Raw genomic sequence first — 19,065 nt, 5'->3', positions numbered from 1 at the left:
GGACCAAGCAGAAAGGGCTCCACATTTGAGATGGGACTAGAACCTTGGGTTCTAAAGTGCTGGGAGCCTTCACTATGGCTAAATCTTGATTTTTGGCAACCGAGGGGTTTTTGTAACAATGATGAGGTTCTTCTTCTTATTCAACAGATATTTATTGAGAGCTTTCTATGCTTGAGATATTACCCTGGGCCCGGGACACGACCTGCTGTGCCAAGACAGACAGAGCCCCCAGCCGCCTCAGGCCTGTAACCATCAGCAAGTAAACGCCTCGCTGAGCTGATGACAAATGCTCTGATGGAGATCCTGGGCGATGGGAGAGTAGGGAGCAGTCAGGGGAGGCCTCCTAGAGGAAGTGACACGTGAAACATGTGAGGTGCTGAGGGAAGCCTTCCAGGCAGAAAGAACAGCTTGGGTAAAGGCCCCGAGGTGGGAGGAAGTGTGGTGGGCGTGAGGAACACAGACTGCCTGGATTGCCACGTTGGAAGGGGCTGGGGGAGGTGTTGGCCTATATTTCTTGGCATTTCATGCCTGTGAAATGAGAGCTGTCCTGTAGATTTGGGCCCCATCCCCCTGCCTTGGGGGGGACAGTGCTTACAGCTGAGAGATGCCCCGAAATCCTCTCCATTAGTCACACCACTTGTCTGGCTGTCACCTGTGCCCCAGGAGACATAGAGAATCCAAGATGAGTTCACTTTTTCTTCTTTCACATCTGGCCATCTGGCCAGGCCTCCCTCTAGTTCACTTTCTCTCTAATGAGTGGCTGCGTCAGCAGGACTCTGGCCTACACAACCCTGAGAGAGAGGCTGGAGGGTCAGTCCTCTGTCCAGGCCGTTGGACAGTCCCATTATCTCCTGGGTGGGGCAGGTCCCTGCACAGACTGACTCCTCCAGGCCAGTGTTAGCCCCACCACAGGTGGGGACAAGGACCCTGACTGGGGTTACACGGCCTCCGCCAGGCTTAGAGCCCAATTCTGGGTCCTCATGCTCACTGCCACCCCCTTTAGGGGCATGTTCCCCCACTTAAACATCTTGAGCAGATTAGGACTTCGCTTTTCTTATCTGGCGCAGAAGACTGCACTGAAGCTTTCTTGGGATATTTAGGCCAAACAAACAAACAAATCCTGAAATCCCCAATGAGTCGTGTCTCTGCTGGGCTCTGGTGGTCATGGGCTTCAATGGGCTGCTCTACGTGTCCAGCTCTTGGGGGAGACTGCCCCTGGCTGGTCAGAGAACCAGTCCAGCCTCCCCACCAGTGGCTGGGGAGTGTTAAAATTTTGGCTCACCCCCTGTTCTCCAGGCCTGTCTCCCTCTGTACCAGAAACTAGTCAGAGCCATGCCAGCACTGGGCTGTCTGAGCCTTGACCTCTGTGATGTAGCCTATGTAATCACTCCCTGTGGCCACACAACTGGTATATGACAGAGCTGGGGTCTAAACTCAGGCTTGTCTGGTTCTCTGCTGCCTTCTGGCTTTTGGATCCTCACTACCAAAGGAATGACTCTCAAATGGTAGAATTTCAGGCAATGGGGAGGAGGGATTCCTAGCAGGAGTCTCCCTTTCAGTCACAGTGAGGGGAGCCTCCATACTTACCCTTAAATGAGAGCATAAATGGGAAAATGCTTTGAGTTAGTCAAGAGCTATGTGAATACGGTGTGCTGTTAGAACTCCTCCACCCCCGCTGAACAGATAAAGGTACTAAAAAGTTCACTGGGGGACAGGGACTTCGGTGAGGCATTGTCGGGGCCTGGAAGCCAGGCCTCTGCCTTTAGTCTAGGCCTCTCCTCCTTCAGCAGTCAGGCCTCAGCTTGGATGTGCCCCTGCACACTGGCACCAGAGTCCAGCAGGATGCTGAGGGGCACAGTGGTCAGTGAAAGCCTCAGACACCTGCAGCCCCAGCCCAGCAAGGGGGCGGGCCTGAGGCCTGGGGAGTGGAGTGTGGTGGGCTGTGCAGCCGAACAGATGTGGTTGTCACTTGCTGTTAGCAACTCTGGGCAAGTTTTCTAACTTTCTGAGCCTCGCGTGCCACATCTTTAAAATGGGCACAATCATATCCCCACCTCACAGAGTCACCGTGGGGTGTAAATTACAAAGCCATAAAGCTGCTGAGCACAGCTCAGTAAGCCGCCCAGCTTTCGGCTGTCAGCCGGTGCCTTACAACCAGCTGAACACAGGAGCTCATCTTCCAGAGCAGGCCTGTCCCTTTCCACGGGGCAGGGCCCTGGAGGGTCCTCCCACAGACCGAAGCCCCGCCTCCTGCCCCTGCACCACCCTTCTTGGGTTGGGGAGTCAGAGACTGGGGGTGTGTCTGTCTGGGGGAATCCCTGAGCAGAACTGGGAAATTTTGAACAGAGGAAGAACAGTGCTCTGAGCTCCCAGAGCAGTTAGTCACCTAGACTAGGTCAAGCACAAGACACGGCTCCCAGCTCCTGGGCTTTTTCTGCTGTGGCCTCTGTTGCTGTTGAAGTAGTTGTGTCACGGCTGTTCCTCTGCTGATGGGGCTCCTAGCTTTCCTGGACCCCAGTACAGGGCCTGGCTTAATGCATGTCTATCAGGTGAACAGACAGATGGATGGGCTTTTTATATTACATTTTTTATTGTTAGGTAATTGTATATAATTTACATACAGTTGTAGGAAGTAATACAGAGGGATCCTGTGTACCGTTGACCCAGTTTCCCTCAATGGTAAAATCTTGCAAAACTGTAGTATAATTATCATAACCCGAATATTGACATAGGTACAACCCACCAATCTTACTCAGATTTCACCATTTTCACTTGTATCACCTTGTGGTTTTTTAGTTTGATGCAGTTTCACTGCATGTGTAGGTTCATGAATCCACCACCACAGTCAAGATATAGAACTCCCATCACTTTGTACACACTGGGGTCCTCCCTGTCGCCCCTGTATAACCAAGTCCCTCCAGCCTCCCCATCACTCTCTCCCCCTAGTCTCCCCACCAACCACTAATGTGTTTCCATCTCTATAATTAGGTCATTTCAAGAATGCTTTATAAATAGAATCATGTGGTTTGTAACTTTTTGAGATTGCTTTTTCCCTCCTCGTAATTCACTTGAGATTCATCCAAGTAGTTGCTTGTATCAGTGGTTCATTTCTTTTTGTTTCTGAGTGGTGTTCCGTGGTCTGGGCGCACCACAGCCATTCACCCATTGAGTGGTAGGTCTCTCGGTGAGCTTGTTTCCACTTTTGGCTTATATCAAATAAAGCTGCCATGAACATTCCTGTATAAGTTTTTTGTGAATGTGTTATCATTTCTATGGGATAAATGCCCAAGGTGCACTTGTTGGGTTGTATGGTAATTGCACGTTTAGTTTTCCATGGTTGTATCATTGTATATTCTCACCAGCCATGAATGAGTGATTCCATTTTTCCACATCCTCGCCAACATTTGGTGTTGTCACCGGTTTTTATTTTGGTCATTCTGATGTTTGTGTAGTGATATCTCACAGGAGCAGATGAATGGATTCTGCTGTGCCTTGTCACTGCCCCTGTGGCACTGGGCCTCATTTTGAGGGTTTCCATTGAGCCATCACCGTCACCGTGATTGGCAGTCCCTTGAAGGCAAGGCTTAAAGCCACTCCTCTGGCTCCTCTTCAGGCCCGGGCCTCAGCCGGGGAGAGGCTCGTTTCAGTCCTCACTGGGGAAAGGGCAGTTGGAGTTAAGATGCTGAGAAAAGCCGCTGGATGTGACCCAGCCCCTCACAGCAAGTAGCTACTGCTGTTTGAAAAGCACCTCCTGTTTCAGAACAAAAAGTTCAGCGTTTACGAAGCCAGCTTTGAGCCAGCCCTGGGCCAGATTCAGAATGGGACTCTGAGACACCAACTCCCACCTGTGGCGGGTCCTGGTTCCCTGAATCGTGGTGGAGAACAGAGTCTGACTGGGCATGATGGAGTCTTGGGGGAGGTAGACTGGTGTGTGGGGTTTTCACATAACAAGGTGAGGGGTGGGGTGGGAATGGCAAGATGTGGGGAAGGACAGCTGAGCCCTGAAGGATGTGTTGGTCTCTGACCAGACAGGGAGAGGGCATCCAGGCAGAGGAAGCAAGGGTGGAGGGAAGGTAGGGTAGGAGGAAAAGACCTGGGCAGGGGAGTGGTAGGTCTCTCGGTGAGCTTGAGGACAAGTGAGGTTAACCGTTCCTTAGCTGTCCTGACCGTCACTCTGCTGTCACCATCCAGCCCATGCCCCGGATGGATAAGACCTTTGTGTGGGACTCAGGTGGAGGGTGGTGGGCATCCCCCACTAGACTTGGCCTTGGCTCCGCATGAAGGTGGGCAGGGCCTGTGTCTGTCTGTCTTGGTCATTGCTGTGTCTGACCCCCATTCTCCTGCTCCAGAAATCCTCACCGACACCTAGGCCAGAGCTAGGGTCGGGTCAGGTAGGGCCTCAGCCCTGAAAGGGGCTCGAGAGGGCTGGGGCCTCACCTTCTCCCCTGCCCTCCTCTCACCCATCTGCAGGTTCATCATGCCTAGTGGCGTATAAGAAGACCCCGCCACCGGTCCCCCCACGCACCACATCGAAGCCGTTCATCTCTGTCACGGTCCAGAGCAGCACCGAGTCTGCCCAGGACACCTACCTGGACAGCCAGGACCACAAGAGCGAAGTGACGAGCCAGTCCGGCCTGAGCAACTCGTCAGACAGCCTGGACAGCAGTACCCGACCGCCCAGTGTGACACGGGGCGGAGTCACCCAAGCCCCCGAGGCCCCTGAGCCACCCCCAAAACATGCAGCTTTGAAGAGCGAACAAGGGACGCTGACCAGCTCCGAATCCCACCCTGAGGCCATTCCCAAAAGGAAACTGTCATCTATAGGAATACAAGTAGGGGCCCCTTTCGCACTCTGTCCTCGGCCCACGCCGTGCACCTGCCTGCGTGTAATTACATCTGGTGGAGGCCCACTAGGTCTCTTGGGCAAAGGTGGTTTGTCTATTTTGGGGGGTCGGCCCCAAGTGGCCAGACCAAATTCCACCCGTAGTCACGTCTTCCTCACGTTTGCCCAAATATGCTGTGGGCTCTGCAGCTGCGGGCAGGTGTCCCTGCTCCAACGATGGGTTGTCCCAGTGAATGTAGTTACACTCAGCCAGCCATCTCCTGTCCACTGTTTGCCTGTCCACTGTCTGTCTGTTCACTCCACCCTTTGCCCTGGCAGCCGACGCGTGGGAGGCGGGACTGGCCTAACAGTTCTCTGATCCAAGGTCAGCTCCGGTGCGGAGGCCACAGCCCCGCCTGGCGGTGGGAGCAGCATGGAGCGTAGACGCCGAGGGCTAGGGGCCCAGGACTCAGGGCCCTGGAGCCTTGGGGGTTGCTCAAGGGGAACTTTGCCCAGAGCCCTCTCGGGCCTTGGGGACAGGTAGGTTGCTTGAGGTGCCAGGCCCATGTCAAATTGAGAAGTGGGATGTCGGTCCCAATGCATCCCTCTGTGAGAAAGGATCCAGGCAGATAATTCCCTGGGACCAAGTGGCCAAAGCCAGCAGACCCTTCAGGAAGCCAGGCTCACTGTGCGCCCATGGCCGGGGCACACAGCAGGGCAGGGTGCGCCAGCTTCCCCTCCACTGCTTCACTGCACCTCCTGCATGCACTTAACCTCAGTAATCTGTCTGCTGTTAGCTGAGCGGGCAGAACTTGGGCCCTGCCTTGCAGCTTTCAAGAGTTGCTCTAAATCCAGACTAAAGTGGAGCATACTCAGGGCAGGGAGGGAGGGCAGCTACAGTGAGCTAAGAGCTTGGGGGAGGCAGAGCCCCTCCAAACCCAGAGGGCGATCAAGGAGGTCCGGGTGGTGTGCATTGTGGCTTAGATCGGACAGGATCTCCGTTTCCCCAGCCACCCCTGCGCAGTTGGGCATGGCTGAGTACATGGCAAAGCACCAAAATTACAGAAGGAACATGGGACTCAAAGGGGGGCAGAATGGACCAGAGATGGCTCACTGGCCGATTTCTTGCACTTGCCTCTTGGAGAGGAAAAATTTTGGCACATATACAAGAAGAAAGTCGGCCAGGAGACTATTCTGTTTTCTGGGCTCCTTCATAAGGGGTCCAGCCCCTGTCCTGTACAGCTCTCAGAAGAGATTCTAAGGAATACAGAAAATAGTCTAGTCTCAAGGTCTTTGTTTGGGCAGCCCCTCCCTCTCCTTGGCCAAACCGGATGTTCTTATCTTTCCAGAAGACCTGAGAGAGAGTTAGACTCACCCTGATCCTTTCACTCAGAAGTTCACACGGGGCTGAGTACTCTGGCTCTTGGGCCCATCCAGGCTTCTCCCCCGGGTTCACCCCACCCCCACTCCATGCTCTCCAGGCAGCTTCTTGAGATCCGGTGATGCTATATCCTCTGAACTGGGTCTTGCTGAAGGAGAAATGCAGCTGCACCCCCATGGCAAGGAGGAGCCTGGTGCTCAGTTCCTACCGGGGAAAGCCTCCCTGGCCTCTGTGAAGCCAAGAGACGAGAGTCTCCTATTTCCAAGGACACCCCTACAACTCTCGTCCCACCCCTTGGTGCCTCGAGCCCTGGGTCAATTGTGTGTTCTCCCTCATTCATGAGTGGTGGTGGAGGGGCTGACCTGGCTGCTCCGTGGCCACGTACCTCTGTCCCGGAAAAGGAAGATAGGCCCAGGGCATCACTGGTATAGAGAAAGAGTGCCAGCTTTGCACGTGGCTCCCCTGGCCCACCCAGTGCCGAAGGTAACCTCAGCCAAGTGTGATCGAGGCCCAGGGCTGGCATCCCATAGGGCCCAGGGACTTGGCCGGCTCTTGCCTTGGTTGCAGCTTTCACATCCAGAACTGCTGTCCAAGGTTTGCCCGTAGTGCAGGCGCCTCCAGCCTGCCCTTCACCTGCAGGGTTGGGGGAGTGACCTTTGCCTCGAGACAGCCCCGCTTCAACTACACCAGATAACGGCTGTGGCTTTGTGTGTGTGTGTTTTCTTTCTCTTTCGTTGTCCTTTTTTTTTTTCTTCTCTCTGATGCGTGTGAAGGAGAGGACTAGAAGGAACGATTCCCACCTCTCGGAGGACAACGGACCCAAAGCGATCGATGTGATGGCACCCTCCTCAGAGTAGGGAAAGCCAGTCATCTCCACCCCATCCCACCTCCCACCCACCTGCCCGCCCGCCTCCGCGCGAATGAGCAGTGCCCGGCTTAACCTGGTCCGGCCTCGGGCCCACGTGCAGTGTCCGCATGCCTCGTGTCTGTCTGTCCACACGTCCGTTTGCGTCGTCCCACTAATGTGAATTTCAGCAGCAAGTGTGGTGTTTGTTCTTTATTTTTGTCTTTGTCTCCGTGCCGTTGCTGTCGTTGTCCTTCAATAAGGTTGACTGCATTCAGCCAGTGCCCAAAGAGGAGCCCAGTCCCGCTACCAAATTCCAGTCCATCGGGGTTCAGGTAGAGGACGACTGGCGGTAAGTGGCACCGAGGTGTTGGCTGCCTCTCCCCTCTCCTCTCCCTCCCTCTGCTCTCCCCTCTCCTGCGCCTTCTCCTCCTGCTCTCCCTAACCCACTTCTCCTTGCTGGATTTCTAGTAACCGAGCTGGGTTTGGGGTGCGGGCACTGGCCCAGGTGTGGGAGGCTGGGCGGGCGGGCGTGCTCAACGAGCGCTTGCTCTCTGAGATTAATCAGCCGCGGGGGCCGAGGCCGGGTGGAGACATGGCCTGGCACCCCGACGTTGGTGGGCGTCCTGGCCCCAGTGCAGTAAACAGGCAACCTTATGACCTTGTCTGTGTGTGCGTGTGCGTGTGGGCGGGGCGGGGGCTGAGCAGAGAATGAGACGGGGGCTGTGGGACCCGCTTCAGGCGCATGGTGAGCAGATGATGCATCCGTTTCTCTGTCTCCCGTGTGTCCGGGTCGGGGTGGCCTCTGGTCTCTGGCCCTCTGGGTGACTCACCCCTTACTGTCCCCACCCCACTCCACCCCGCACCCATAGAAGCAGCGCCCCCTCTCACAGCATGTCCTCCCGACGGGACACCGACTCGGATACCCAGGATGCCAACGACTCGAGCTGTAAGTCATCTGAGAGGAGCCTCCCGGACTGCACCCCACACCCCGACTCCATCAGCATCGATGCCGGCCCCCGGCAGACCCCCAGGATTGCCCAGATCAAGCGCAACCTCTCCTATGGAGACGACAGCGACCCTGCCTTAGAGGCATCCTCGCTGCCCCCGCCCGACCCCTGGCTGGAGACGTCCTCCAGCTCCCCTGCCGAGCCAGCACAGCCAGGGGCCTGCCGCCGGGACGGCTACTGGTTCTTGAAGCTGCTTCAGGCAGAAACGGAGCGGCTGGAAGGCTGGTGCTGCCAGATGGACAAGGAGACCAAAGAGAACAGCCTCTCTGAAGAAGGTGGGCGCTGTGAGGCCGGCCCCGGGGGCGGGGCGGGAGGGGTGCGGGTGCCAGCCCCAGCCTCCGAGGTGGGGGTGGGGGGTTCTTAGGTTCTCTTCCTGGGTCGGTTGTGATTCCACCCCTTACTCTCATTCTTTCCTTTCTTCCATCCATGCACCGACCAAATCAAACCTTTTTCCAGAAAGGATTTACGGCAGCAGCTGCTAGTAGCACTGGCTGTGGGGTCAGCAGCCCCCGGGTTTGAATCCCAGCTCTTCCCTTACTAGTGAAGTGACCTTGGGCAGGTTCCTCGAGCCTCAGTTTCCTTACCTGTAACGTGGAGATAATCCGACCCTCTGATGCGGCGGTGCATGTTCAGGGCCCGACGAAGTGCCAGACATGGAAAGTTGGCACCATAATTATGCCTTTGGCGGCTCCTTATTGAGCATCTACTGTGTGCCAAGCACCAGGGATCTTAACTGTGAACCTCAGCAGGGTGTGAAGAACTATGAATGGGTTAGAAGTCATCTACTTTCCCACTTAGGCTTCCTGTTTCCAAAAATTCCCCCAAGAAATTAGAGAATAGTTCTAGAAAGAGCTAGAAATATGTAGGGAGCCTAGATTCACAGGTGTTTGATACAGGGGAGGGGTGGTTTGGAGGCAGGCCCCTGGGAAGCTCCGGCCCCTAGATGGCTCCCCTTCACAGACCGTGCAGGAAGGACAGGTCTCCGGAGTATCCAGAAGGGATGGAGCCAGCATCCCACCGACCCCTGGTGGGGCAGGGCCTGAGGAAGCCACCCCTTGATGACTCAGAGGCCCTGTTTTCACTCTCTCTAGGCCAGTCCCCAGCTTTGATGTCACACCCACTGGTGTGCAGGGCACTGTTGTGAGGTATATACCTAATAACCTTTTACAATACTAGTATTTACAAAATCAGAACAGAGGCAAGGATCAGAGAGAGCACTAAATGGCTTCTAACAGAAACCACCCGGCCCTCTGCCCTTCCTCAGCCTTCCCCACTGGCAGCTCTCATCAACTGTGTATTCTGGTATTTACCTTCATGTTTCTTTTTCATTTTTAAATGGGATTACCTTTTATTTCCTCTCAAATTAATCACCACTATGTATTGATCTCTACTATAATAGCTCAGTATTTAGCTCTGTCACCTCCACTTCCTGTGCCCCACCCTCCGTATATTACATCAGTTTGGGGTTAAAAAACAACCAACATTTCTGTTTGCTATGAGTATGTAAATGATGTTCACTGCAGAGCCTTGTAGTATATTAATGATTTCATTTTCTTATACATTTTGTTTTTCCTAGAATGAATGGTTGCCTCATTTTTTTTTATACACTTTATTTTCTAAGCCCTTATTTGTAATTTTTTTCACATGCTCCACCAGATCGGCCAGCCCCTCATCAATATTATTTTCCAGGTGTGCAAACGTATCAGATAATGTCATGATCTCCTATTTTTCCTGGTGCCCTCTGTCCTCTGCCCTGATCGGGCCAGCTTGCTTTCTGGGCCTGCTGCCAGGCTGCTGTCCAGAGACTTCCCTTTTCGTCACCTGGGACTGCCCTTGGCTACTTTACTGTGATGGACACCCTGCTTTTTTGGACAACATGGTCTTCCGCTTTCCTGTTTTGTTTTGTTTTTGTTTTTTTTTTTTTGCGGTACGCGGGCCTCTCACTGTTGTGGCCTCTCCCGTTGCGGAGCACAGGCTCTGGACGCGCAGGCTCAGCGGCCATGGCTCAAGGGCCCAGCCGCTCCACGGCATGTGGGATCTTCCCGGACCGGGGCACGAACCCGTGTCCCCGGCATTGGCAGGCGGACTCTCAACCACGGCGCCACCAGGGAAGCCCTGCGCTTTCCTGGTTTTAGCCCCTCACTTTACGGGAGCACACCTTCAGTTGGAGATAAATTTTTGGAAACTGTATGTCTTTATTCAGACCTCATATAGTTTGGCTGGGTGTAAAGTTGAAAATAGTAAATACAAATTATTTTTGTATATAAATATAGATATAATTTATATATAAATATTAAAATAAAGTTGAAAGTAACTTTCCCTCAGAATCTTAAAGAGGCCGTATTATGTTTAGCTTCCATTACTTGTGCTGAAAAGTTTGAGGCCATTCTAGGTCTCAGTCCTTTGTATTATTTTATCTCTGGAAGCTGTTAGGATCTGTTAGGATCTTCACTTTACCTCTCTTACGAAATTTCTCAGTGATATGCCCTGGAATGGGTCTTTGTGCCAGTAGTTCATCGGCCACTTTTATGTGGAGACTCAGGTCTTTTGTTTCTTGCAGAAATAGTCTTGCATTAATTTTTAAAAATAATTTCCTCACTGCCACTTGTTCTGTTTTCTCTCTCTGAAATTCCTGTCACTCACATGTTGGATCTGCTGAGTTGATCCTGTCTCTGATCTTTTCTTTCTCTTATCTTTTTGTTGTCTCTCTTTCTGGAAGGCTTTCTTTCTTTTTTTTTTTTTTTTTTTTCTTTTCTTTTTTTTCCACGCTATAACAACTTTATTGAGATATAATTCACATGCCATAAAATTTACCCTTTTAAAGTGTACAGTTCCGTGGCAGTTCATACACTCATAATGTTGTGCAACCATCACTGTTATCTAAATTCAGAACATTTTCATCACTCCAAAAAGAAACCCCATGACCATAAGCAGTCACTCCTCATCCCCTCCTCCCCACTAGCTCTTAGCAACCACTAATTCTGTCTCCGTGGATTTGCCTATTCTGGACATTTATGTAAATGGAGTCATACAGTGTGATTGTATGACAGGTCTTTTGTGTCTGGCTTCTTTTGCTGCATGTTTTTAAGGTTCATCCATGTTGTAGCATGTATCAGTTCTTCATTCCTTATGGTGGAGTAATATTCCATTTTATGGATAATACTACATTTTATTTATACATTTATCTGTTGATGGACATTTGAATTGTTTCCACTTTGGGGCTAGTATGAATAATGCTGCTGTGCACATTTGTGTACAAGTTTTTGTGTGGATCTATGTTCATTTCCTTTGGGTATATAAGTAGGAGTGGAATTGCTGGGTCATGTGATAATTCTGTGTTTTTAACTTTTTGAGGAACCTGCTAAACTCTTTCACAGTGGCTGCACCATTTAACATTCCCACCAGCAGCACACGAGGGTTCTGATTTCTCCACATCCTCACCAACACTTGTAATTATTGCTCTTTTTGATTATAGCCATCATGGTGGGTATAGTAGTACCTCACTGTGGTTTTGTTTGTTTGTTTGTTTGTTTGTTGCGGTACGCGGGCCTCACCGTTGTTGCTTCTCCCGTTGCGGAGCACAGGCTCCAGACGCGCAGGCTCAGCGGCCGTGGCTCACGGGCCCAGGGGCTCCGCGGCATGTGGGGTCCTCCCGGACTGGGGCACAAACCCGCCTCCCCTGCATCGGCAGGCGGACTCTCAACCACTGAGCCACCAGGGAAGCCCCTCACTGTGGTTTTGATTTGAGTTTCCATGGTGGCTAATAAAGTATAGCATCTTTGCAAGTGCTATTTGTGTATCTTTTTTTTTTTGGAGAAATCTGTTGAGTTTGGGAGGTTTTCTTGACTTTATCTCTAAACACTGTACGTCAAATGTTTACTACAGCTATTCGTATAAGAGCTCTGTCTTACTCTGTTCCTTTTTTCATAATATTTTGTCCTTGTTTTATGGATAGAGTATCCTCTCCTACCTTTCTAAGATTTACATATATATTTAAGTTTTCATGTGTCTCTGTGTTGTCTCTATTTCCTTTAAGCTCCGTTTTTCGATGTGTCTTTTTGGGTTGGAGTCTTTCCTGGAATGTCCAGTGATCTTTAGTTATTTATTCATATTAAAAGTGAGGAACTAACTCAGGGGTAGGAAGGGATGGAGTAGAAGATTTCTGGTTTTGTTGTAAGCCTAGTCGTTCCACTTTCTGTTTTTTAATTTTATGATTTAATTTAAAATAAAACTTTGGAATTCCCTGGCAGTCCAGTGGTTAGGACTTGGCGCTTTCGCTGCTGTGGCCCAGGTTCAATCCCTGGTTGGGGAGCTAAGATCCCGCAAGCTGTGCGGCGCAGCCAAAAAATTAAAATTAAAATTAAATAAAGGACTTACCTGGTGGTGCAGTGGTTAAGAATCCGCCTGCCAATGCAGGGGACACGGGTTCGAGCCCTAGTCTGGGAAAATCCCACATGCTGTGGAGCAGCTAAGCCCGTGTGCCACAACTACTGAGCCCACATGCCACAACTACTACAGCCCGTGCTCTGCAACAAGAGAAGCCACTGCAATGAGAAGCCCATGCACCACAACGAAGAGTAACCCCCATCACCGCAACTAGAGAAAGCCCACGTGCAGCAGCGAAGACCCAAAGCAGCCAAAAATAAATAAATAAAATAAATTTATAAATTGCATGTTATGTTCTTTTGAAAAAAATTAAATATAATAAAATAAAACTTAATTTTAGAGTTAGCAAAAGCAAACTATATAATATAAAAATAGCAAAAGTCATGGTAATATACTGGTATGTTGATAACATATGGTAATAACATCAAAGATGAAGAAATAATTATTTAGCTATCATGATAAAAACTTTTTGGGACTTCCCTGGTGGCGCAGTGGTTAAGAACCTGCCTGCTAATGCAGGGGACACGGGTTCGAGCCCTGGTCCGGGAAGATCCCACATGCTGTGGAGCAACTAAGCCCGTGCGCCACAACTACTGAGCCTGCGCTCTACAGCCTGTGAGCCACAACTACTGAAGCCCACACGCCTAGAGTCTGTGTTCCGCAACAAGAGAAGCCACCACAATGAGAAGTCCGCGCACCTCAACGAAGAGCAGCCCCCGCTCACCTCAACTAGAGGAAGCCTGCGCAGAGCAACGAAGACCCAATGCAGCCAAAAATAAATAAATAAACAAATAAATAAATAAAATTTATAAGGAGAAAAAGAATAGCATTATTAAAAAAAAACCTTTAATAGCAGAATAAAACTCATAATGTACAAGATTTTGTTTGAATACCTCTGTTCAAGTCTTTTGAGTATATACGTAGGAGTGGAATTGCTGGATCATGTGGTAATTCTATGTTTAACTTTTTTCCATTTTTTTATTGTGGTAAAATATATATAACATAAAATTTGCCATTCTAATCACTTTTAAGTGCATAATTCAGTGGCATTACTTATATTCACGATGTTGTATATTACCAACATCTATTTCCAAAACTTTTTTTATCACCCCAAATTGAGATTCTGTACCCATTAAGCAATAATTCCCCATTCCCTTCTCCACCCAGTCCCTGGTAACTTCTAATCTACTTTCTGTCTCTATGAATTTCCCTATTCTAGATCTTTCATGTAAGTGGGAAGATACAGTGTTTGTCCTTTTGTGTCTGGCATGTTTTCAAGGTACATCCATGTTGTAGCATATCAGAACTTTATTCCTTTTCATAGCTGAATAATATTCCATTGTATGTAAATACCACATTTGTTTGGTCCATTCATCTGTTGATGGACACTTGGGTTATTTCCACCTTTCAGCTACTGTGAATAATGCTACAGTGAACACGATATGAGAATCTGTTTCAGTCCTATTTTCAGTTATTTTGGGTTTAAACCTAAGAATGGAATTGCTGGGTCACGTGGTAATTAATTCTATGTCTAGCTTTTTGAGGAATTGCCAATGTTTTCCACAGCAGATGCACCATTTTACATTCCCACCGGCAATGCATAAGGGTTCCCATTTCTGTATATCTTTGCTAACACTTGTTATTTTCTGTCTTTTAAAAAAAATTATAGCCATCCTAGTAGGTATAAAATGGTGTCTCATTGTCATTTTTAAAAAATATTTTATTTATTTTTAAATTATTTTTTTTTTACGGCTGCGTCGGGTCTTAGTTGTGGCATGCGGGATCTTTCATTGCAGCACACGGGTTGTTCATTGCAGTGTGCGGGCTTCTCTCTAGTTGTTTCTTGCGGGTTTTTTCTTCTCTAGTTGTGATGTGTGGGCTCTGTAGTTTGCGGCTTGTGGGCTCTAGTTGAGGTGCTGGAGCTCAGTAGTTGTGGCACGGGATTAGTTGCCCTTCAGCATGTGGGATCTTAGTTCCCCGACCAGGGATTGAACCCACATCCCCTGCATTGGAAGGTGGATTCTTAACCACTGGACCACCAGGGAAGTCCCCATTGTCATTTTGATTTGCATTTCCCTAATGACTGATGCTGAGCCTCTTTTCATGTTCTTATTGGTCATTTGTATATCTTCGGAGAAATATCTATTCAGTCTATTTAATTGAGTTGTTTGTCTTTTTGTTGTGGAGTTTAGGAGTTCTTTTTTTTTTTTTTTTTTTTTTTTTTGCGGTATGCGGGCCTCTCACTGTTGTGGCCTCCCCCGTTGCGGAGCACAGGCTCCGGACGCGCAGGCTCAGCGGCCATGGCTCACGGGCCCAGCCGCTCCGCGGCATATGGGATCCTCCCAGACCGGGGCACGAACCCGTATCCCCTGCATCGGCAGGCGGACTCCCAACCACTTGCGCCACCAGGGAGGCCCGAGTTTAGGAGTTCTTTACATATTCTTGATAATAGGCCCTTGTCGGATATATGATTTGTAAATATTTTCTCCCATTCTGTAGGTTGTCTTTTTACTTTCTTCATAGTGTCCTTTGATGTGCAAGTCTTTAATTTCGATAAAGTCCAATTTATCTATTTTCCATTTATTGCTGTGCTTCCATTTATTTTAAAACTATGAGTATATATTAATTTAATAAAAATTAAAATTAGGACAAAAAAACAGTTGAAGCAATGAGAGACTAACTGGCAGCTCTGTGGGCAGGGCCCGTTGAAAGGTAGGCTTCTGTAGACACCTTTTCAGAATACTGGTTTTAAATAACATACAGTAAAAATTATACCCAGGGCTTCTCTGGTGGCGCAGTGGTTAAGAATCTGCCTGCCAATGCAGGGGACACAGGTTCGAGCCCTGGTCCGGGCAGATCCCACATGCCGCGGAGCAACTAAGCCCGTGAGCCACAACTACTGAGCCTGTGCTCTAGAGCCCACAAGCCACAACTCCTGAGCCCACGCACCACAACTACTGAAGCCCACACGCCTAGAGCCTGTGCTCTGCAACAAGAGAAGCCACCCAACGAGAAGCCCACGCATCATAACGAAGAGTAGCCCCCACTCGCCACAACTAGAGAAAAGCCCGCGTGCAGCAACAAAGACCCAACACAGCCAAAAATAAAAATAATTAATTAAAAAAAATTATGTCGGGGATTCCCTGGTGGCGCAGTGGTTAAGAATCCGCCTGCCAATGCAGGGGACACGGGTTCGAGCCCTGGGCCGGGAGGATCCCACATGCCACGGAGCAACTAAGCCCATGTACCACACTACTGAGCCTGAGCTCTAGAACCTATGTGCCACAACTGCTGAAGCCCGCCCGCCTAGAGCCCTATGCTCCTCAACAAGAGAAGTCACCACAATGAGAAGCCCGCGCACCGCAATGAAGACCCAATGCAGCCAAAAATCAATTAATTAATTAATTAAAAAAAATTATATCAAGATAACAAAGGGAACCAATTACATTAATATACAGTTTCTAAAATAGTGAATAAATTTGTGATATGGTAATACTATATATACTTCTTTGTTAAGGCATTAAGTAATACAGTCTAGCAGTCAGTCTAAAATTACTATAATTTTAAAGTAATGATGACAGTAAACATTATTTCAAGATAACTGACCACTGTAATGTGATATGAAATTATCTTTGATTTCTATTGGTGACAATGTGACAGGTTCTGCTGACATTGAACTGAAGTGGTTTGTTGCCCATCTAAGTTTAAGGCTGTCCTGCTTTAGGGTGATTGGGTGACAAACTGGCCTTTGCCTTAGAAGATCTTGAAATGTCAGTATCTTTTCTCTAGAATCCTTCAGAATCTTCTTCAGAAAAGAATCCTCTATTTTCTTTGGGGGCATGTGTCTGGTTGCTGGCATTCCAGGTGCAGGGTACAGGGAGGGAGCTCGCAGGCTATCATTCACTCTATGCAGTCTGCCATTGACCCTGCCTGGTGGCCTAGGGTCAGAGCATCTAGAGCAGCGCTATTTGGTAAAAATATAATGCGAGCCATGTGCTTTAAATGTTCTAGGAGCTGCATTTAAAAAGCAAAAAGAAATAGGTGAAATTAATTTTTGTAAGTTATCTTACACAGTATGTCCAAAATAGTAGCGTTTCAACATACAGAATTATTGAGGTGTTACATTCCTTTTCATGCTAAGTACTTAAAATCCAGTGTATATTTTACTTTATCGTACATCTCAATCCAGACAAACAACATTGCCGGTGCTCGCTTGCTGCAAATGGCCGGGGGCCGTTGTATTGGACGGCACAGATGAGGAGAATAAGCCTGGGTGGGCGTGTGTGGATACCTTAGTGATTCAGTGTTGGTGCAGCAGGTTAAACTTTTCTGTACTACACTTAATTCTAATTCTTTCTGGATTGAGAAGATGCTTACCTGCTAAGCATATGTCACGCCAAACAGTATTGGTGTTACCTTCCTGTAATATTATGGGGGGAGGGGTGCTCTTTCAAATGATGACATTTCTTAATAAGCAGCCCTCAGCCCCTGCTGTTGAACCCAACCTCTGGATGGAGCCCTTTCCACAGCCCTACATCAGTGACTATAACTTAAAGATAGATGTAGTCACGTTGCTCTGTCCCTTAGATTCAAGATAAATATTCTCTGACTGCTCAGGTGAATCAGTAACGCCCATGCAGGTGGCTGCGTCTCTTGAGTGGATTTTGTGTTATACCACCATCCATCTCCAGAACTTTTCATCTTCCCAAACTGACACTCTGTACCTATTAAATGCTAACTCCCCATTCTCCCTCTCCCAGCCCCTGGCAACCACCATTCTACTTTCTGTCTCTGAATTTGACTACTCTGGGTCCCTCATATAAGTGGAATCATACGGTCTTTGTCCTTCTGTGACTGGCTTGTTTCACTTAGCATAATATCCTCAAGATTCATTCATGTTACAGCTTGTATCAGAATTCCGTTCCTTTTTAAGGCTGAGTAATATTCTATTGTATGGAGAGACCACATTTTGCTTATCCATTCATGTGTCCGTGGATGCTTGGGTTGCTTCCATCTTTTGTCATTTGTGAATAATGACATTTCCTACCTCTTAGGACCACAATTCTTCATTGACACCACCATGCTTTCTGATCAAATTGTGTACGTCCACTCAAGGCCCTGTCTGACTTATGGCCACAAGTTCTAATGTCACTGTTCTTGCATATGTGGAAGAGCTTCACCAAGGAGGTGCCTCAAGGAGACCATGATACCTTCATATCGTGCAGAAGCTTGGAGGATATTTACAGGCAGGGGGAGAGGACAGGGATTCCAGATGGAGGGAGTAGCACGTGCAAAGGCACAGAAGCAGGAAGGGCAGGGCAGGTCCAGGGATTACAACTGAAAAGAAAGGGGTGTGAAGAGGGGGATGGTGGGTCACAAGAGGAGGAAGCTGACTGAGAAGGGCCTCAAATATCAGATCAAAGTATCGGGCCTTACCCTCCAGGCAGGGGAGAGCAGCTAGGGGATCTGAAGCAACAGTGAGGTGGTCAGATTTTCTTTTTAGAAAGATCACCCTTGATTGCTGTGTGGAAAAAGCTTTGGAAACAGGGAGACCAGGGCGGTGGGGTGGAAGAGGAAGGAATGGATAAACAAGAAATTTTCTGAATGTTCTAAATGGACAGGCTAAAGGGGCACAGGGTCCTCCAGCTTCCCTGGTTTGGGCCACAGGTGGATGGAGAGGTCATTAACTTGAAAGAGGGAGGCAGAGGCAGGGCGTGCTTGGCTGGATAAGGAGGGGCTCTTGGGAAAGCAAGATTACAGAGGTCAAGTTGTGCAGCTGTCTTTCTTGCTGTTGAAGGAGATGCGGATGAAATGAACACTTCAACGTAGTCTGTGGGAACTCCTGTGGCCAGGGGGGTGGTCAGGATCGTTCCAGAGGGAGTGGAGAATCAGAGAGCCTTGAACGCTGGGCGGCCTACCATGAGCCAGCACTCGGCATTCATGTCTTGTTTACTCCCGGCTATCCAGTGAGGTTGGAGCTATTAGAATCGTGCCTTGAAGAAGAAACAAACAAATGGAGGTACAGCTGTGTGACCTTGGGCACATCTGAGCCTGCTTCCCCCCATTGTTCAGTGGCAATAATGACCCCACCCTCAGCCTACGGTGGGGGTAAGATGAGACCCTGTGTATGCGGAGTGCTTGGTGGTGAATGGCAGCAGCCGTGCCTGCTGCACCTGCTGTCACCATCATCCTAACTTGTGGATAGACGCAGCCCAGGCCAGGAGCTGAAAAGGCCACACCTCTAGCCTCACTGCTGGGAGATGAGAGGTGAACAAGGGTAGACATAGAGCTAGCAGCCTGAGGGAAGGGGCCTGCCATCCCATTTCCCCAGCTCTGGCGAGGAAGGAAACTAAGAGACCTTGGGTGAGTCACCTCAGTTCTCCAGGCCTCCACTTCCTCACCTGTGAATTGGGTGGACCAATACCAACCCCACAGGACTGTGTATTAATGTAAGATTAGAAACACAAAGCCCTTGGCAAGAACCCAAGAGGTGGTAGCATTTATTACAGTTGTCGTCGTTAATGTTGATATAGTATTACTAGAAGCAGGCATTGTAGCCTTCTCCACTTTCACCAGTGGGCAGTTCTGAGTGCAGGTCTCCTTTTTAGGACCTCCCCTAAAG

The 19,065-nt window shown here is 49.2% G+C and overlaps 1 protein-coding gene across 6 annotated transcripts in view; it reads left to right on the top strand.

Moving 5' to 3' along the window:
* The window catches only part of DLGAP4 (DLG associated protein 4), a 93,329-nt gene that overhangs the window by 50,558 nt on the left and 23,706 nt on the right, over positions 1-19,065 (top strand). For 5 of the 6 annotated variants that reach the window (XM_060120413.1, XM_060120412.1, XM_060120411.1 and 2 more), the window contains 3 exons: positions 4,471-4,832; positions 7,311-7,399; positions 7,920-8,332. In XM_060120413.1, coding sequence (XP_059976396.1) covers positions 4,471-4,832; positions 7,311-7,399; positions 7,920-8,332 — 864 coding nt within the window. Of the gene's footprint in view, positions 1-4,470; positions 4,833-6,976; positions 7,057-7,310; positions 7,400-7,919; positions 8,333-19,065 lie in introns of all 6 variants that reach the window. The other variant, XM_060120414.1, reaches the window with a different exon arrangement.

The sequence above is a fragment of the Mesoplodon densirostris genome, chromosome 16, assembly GCF_025265405.1.
Source record: "Mesoplodon densirostris isolate mMesDen1 chromosome 16, mMesDen1 primary haplotype, whole genome shotgun sequence".
NCBI classification, from domain to species: domain Eukaryota; kingdom Metazoa; phylum Chordata; class Mammalia; order Artiodactyla; family Ziphiidae; genus Mesoplodon; species Mesoplodon densirostris.
The sequence above is the reverse complement of the archived record's forward strand: the minus strand, read 5'-3'. Positions and strand labels throughout refer to the sequence as shown.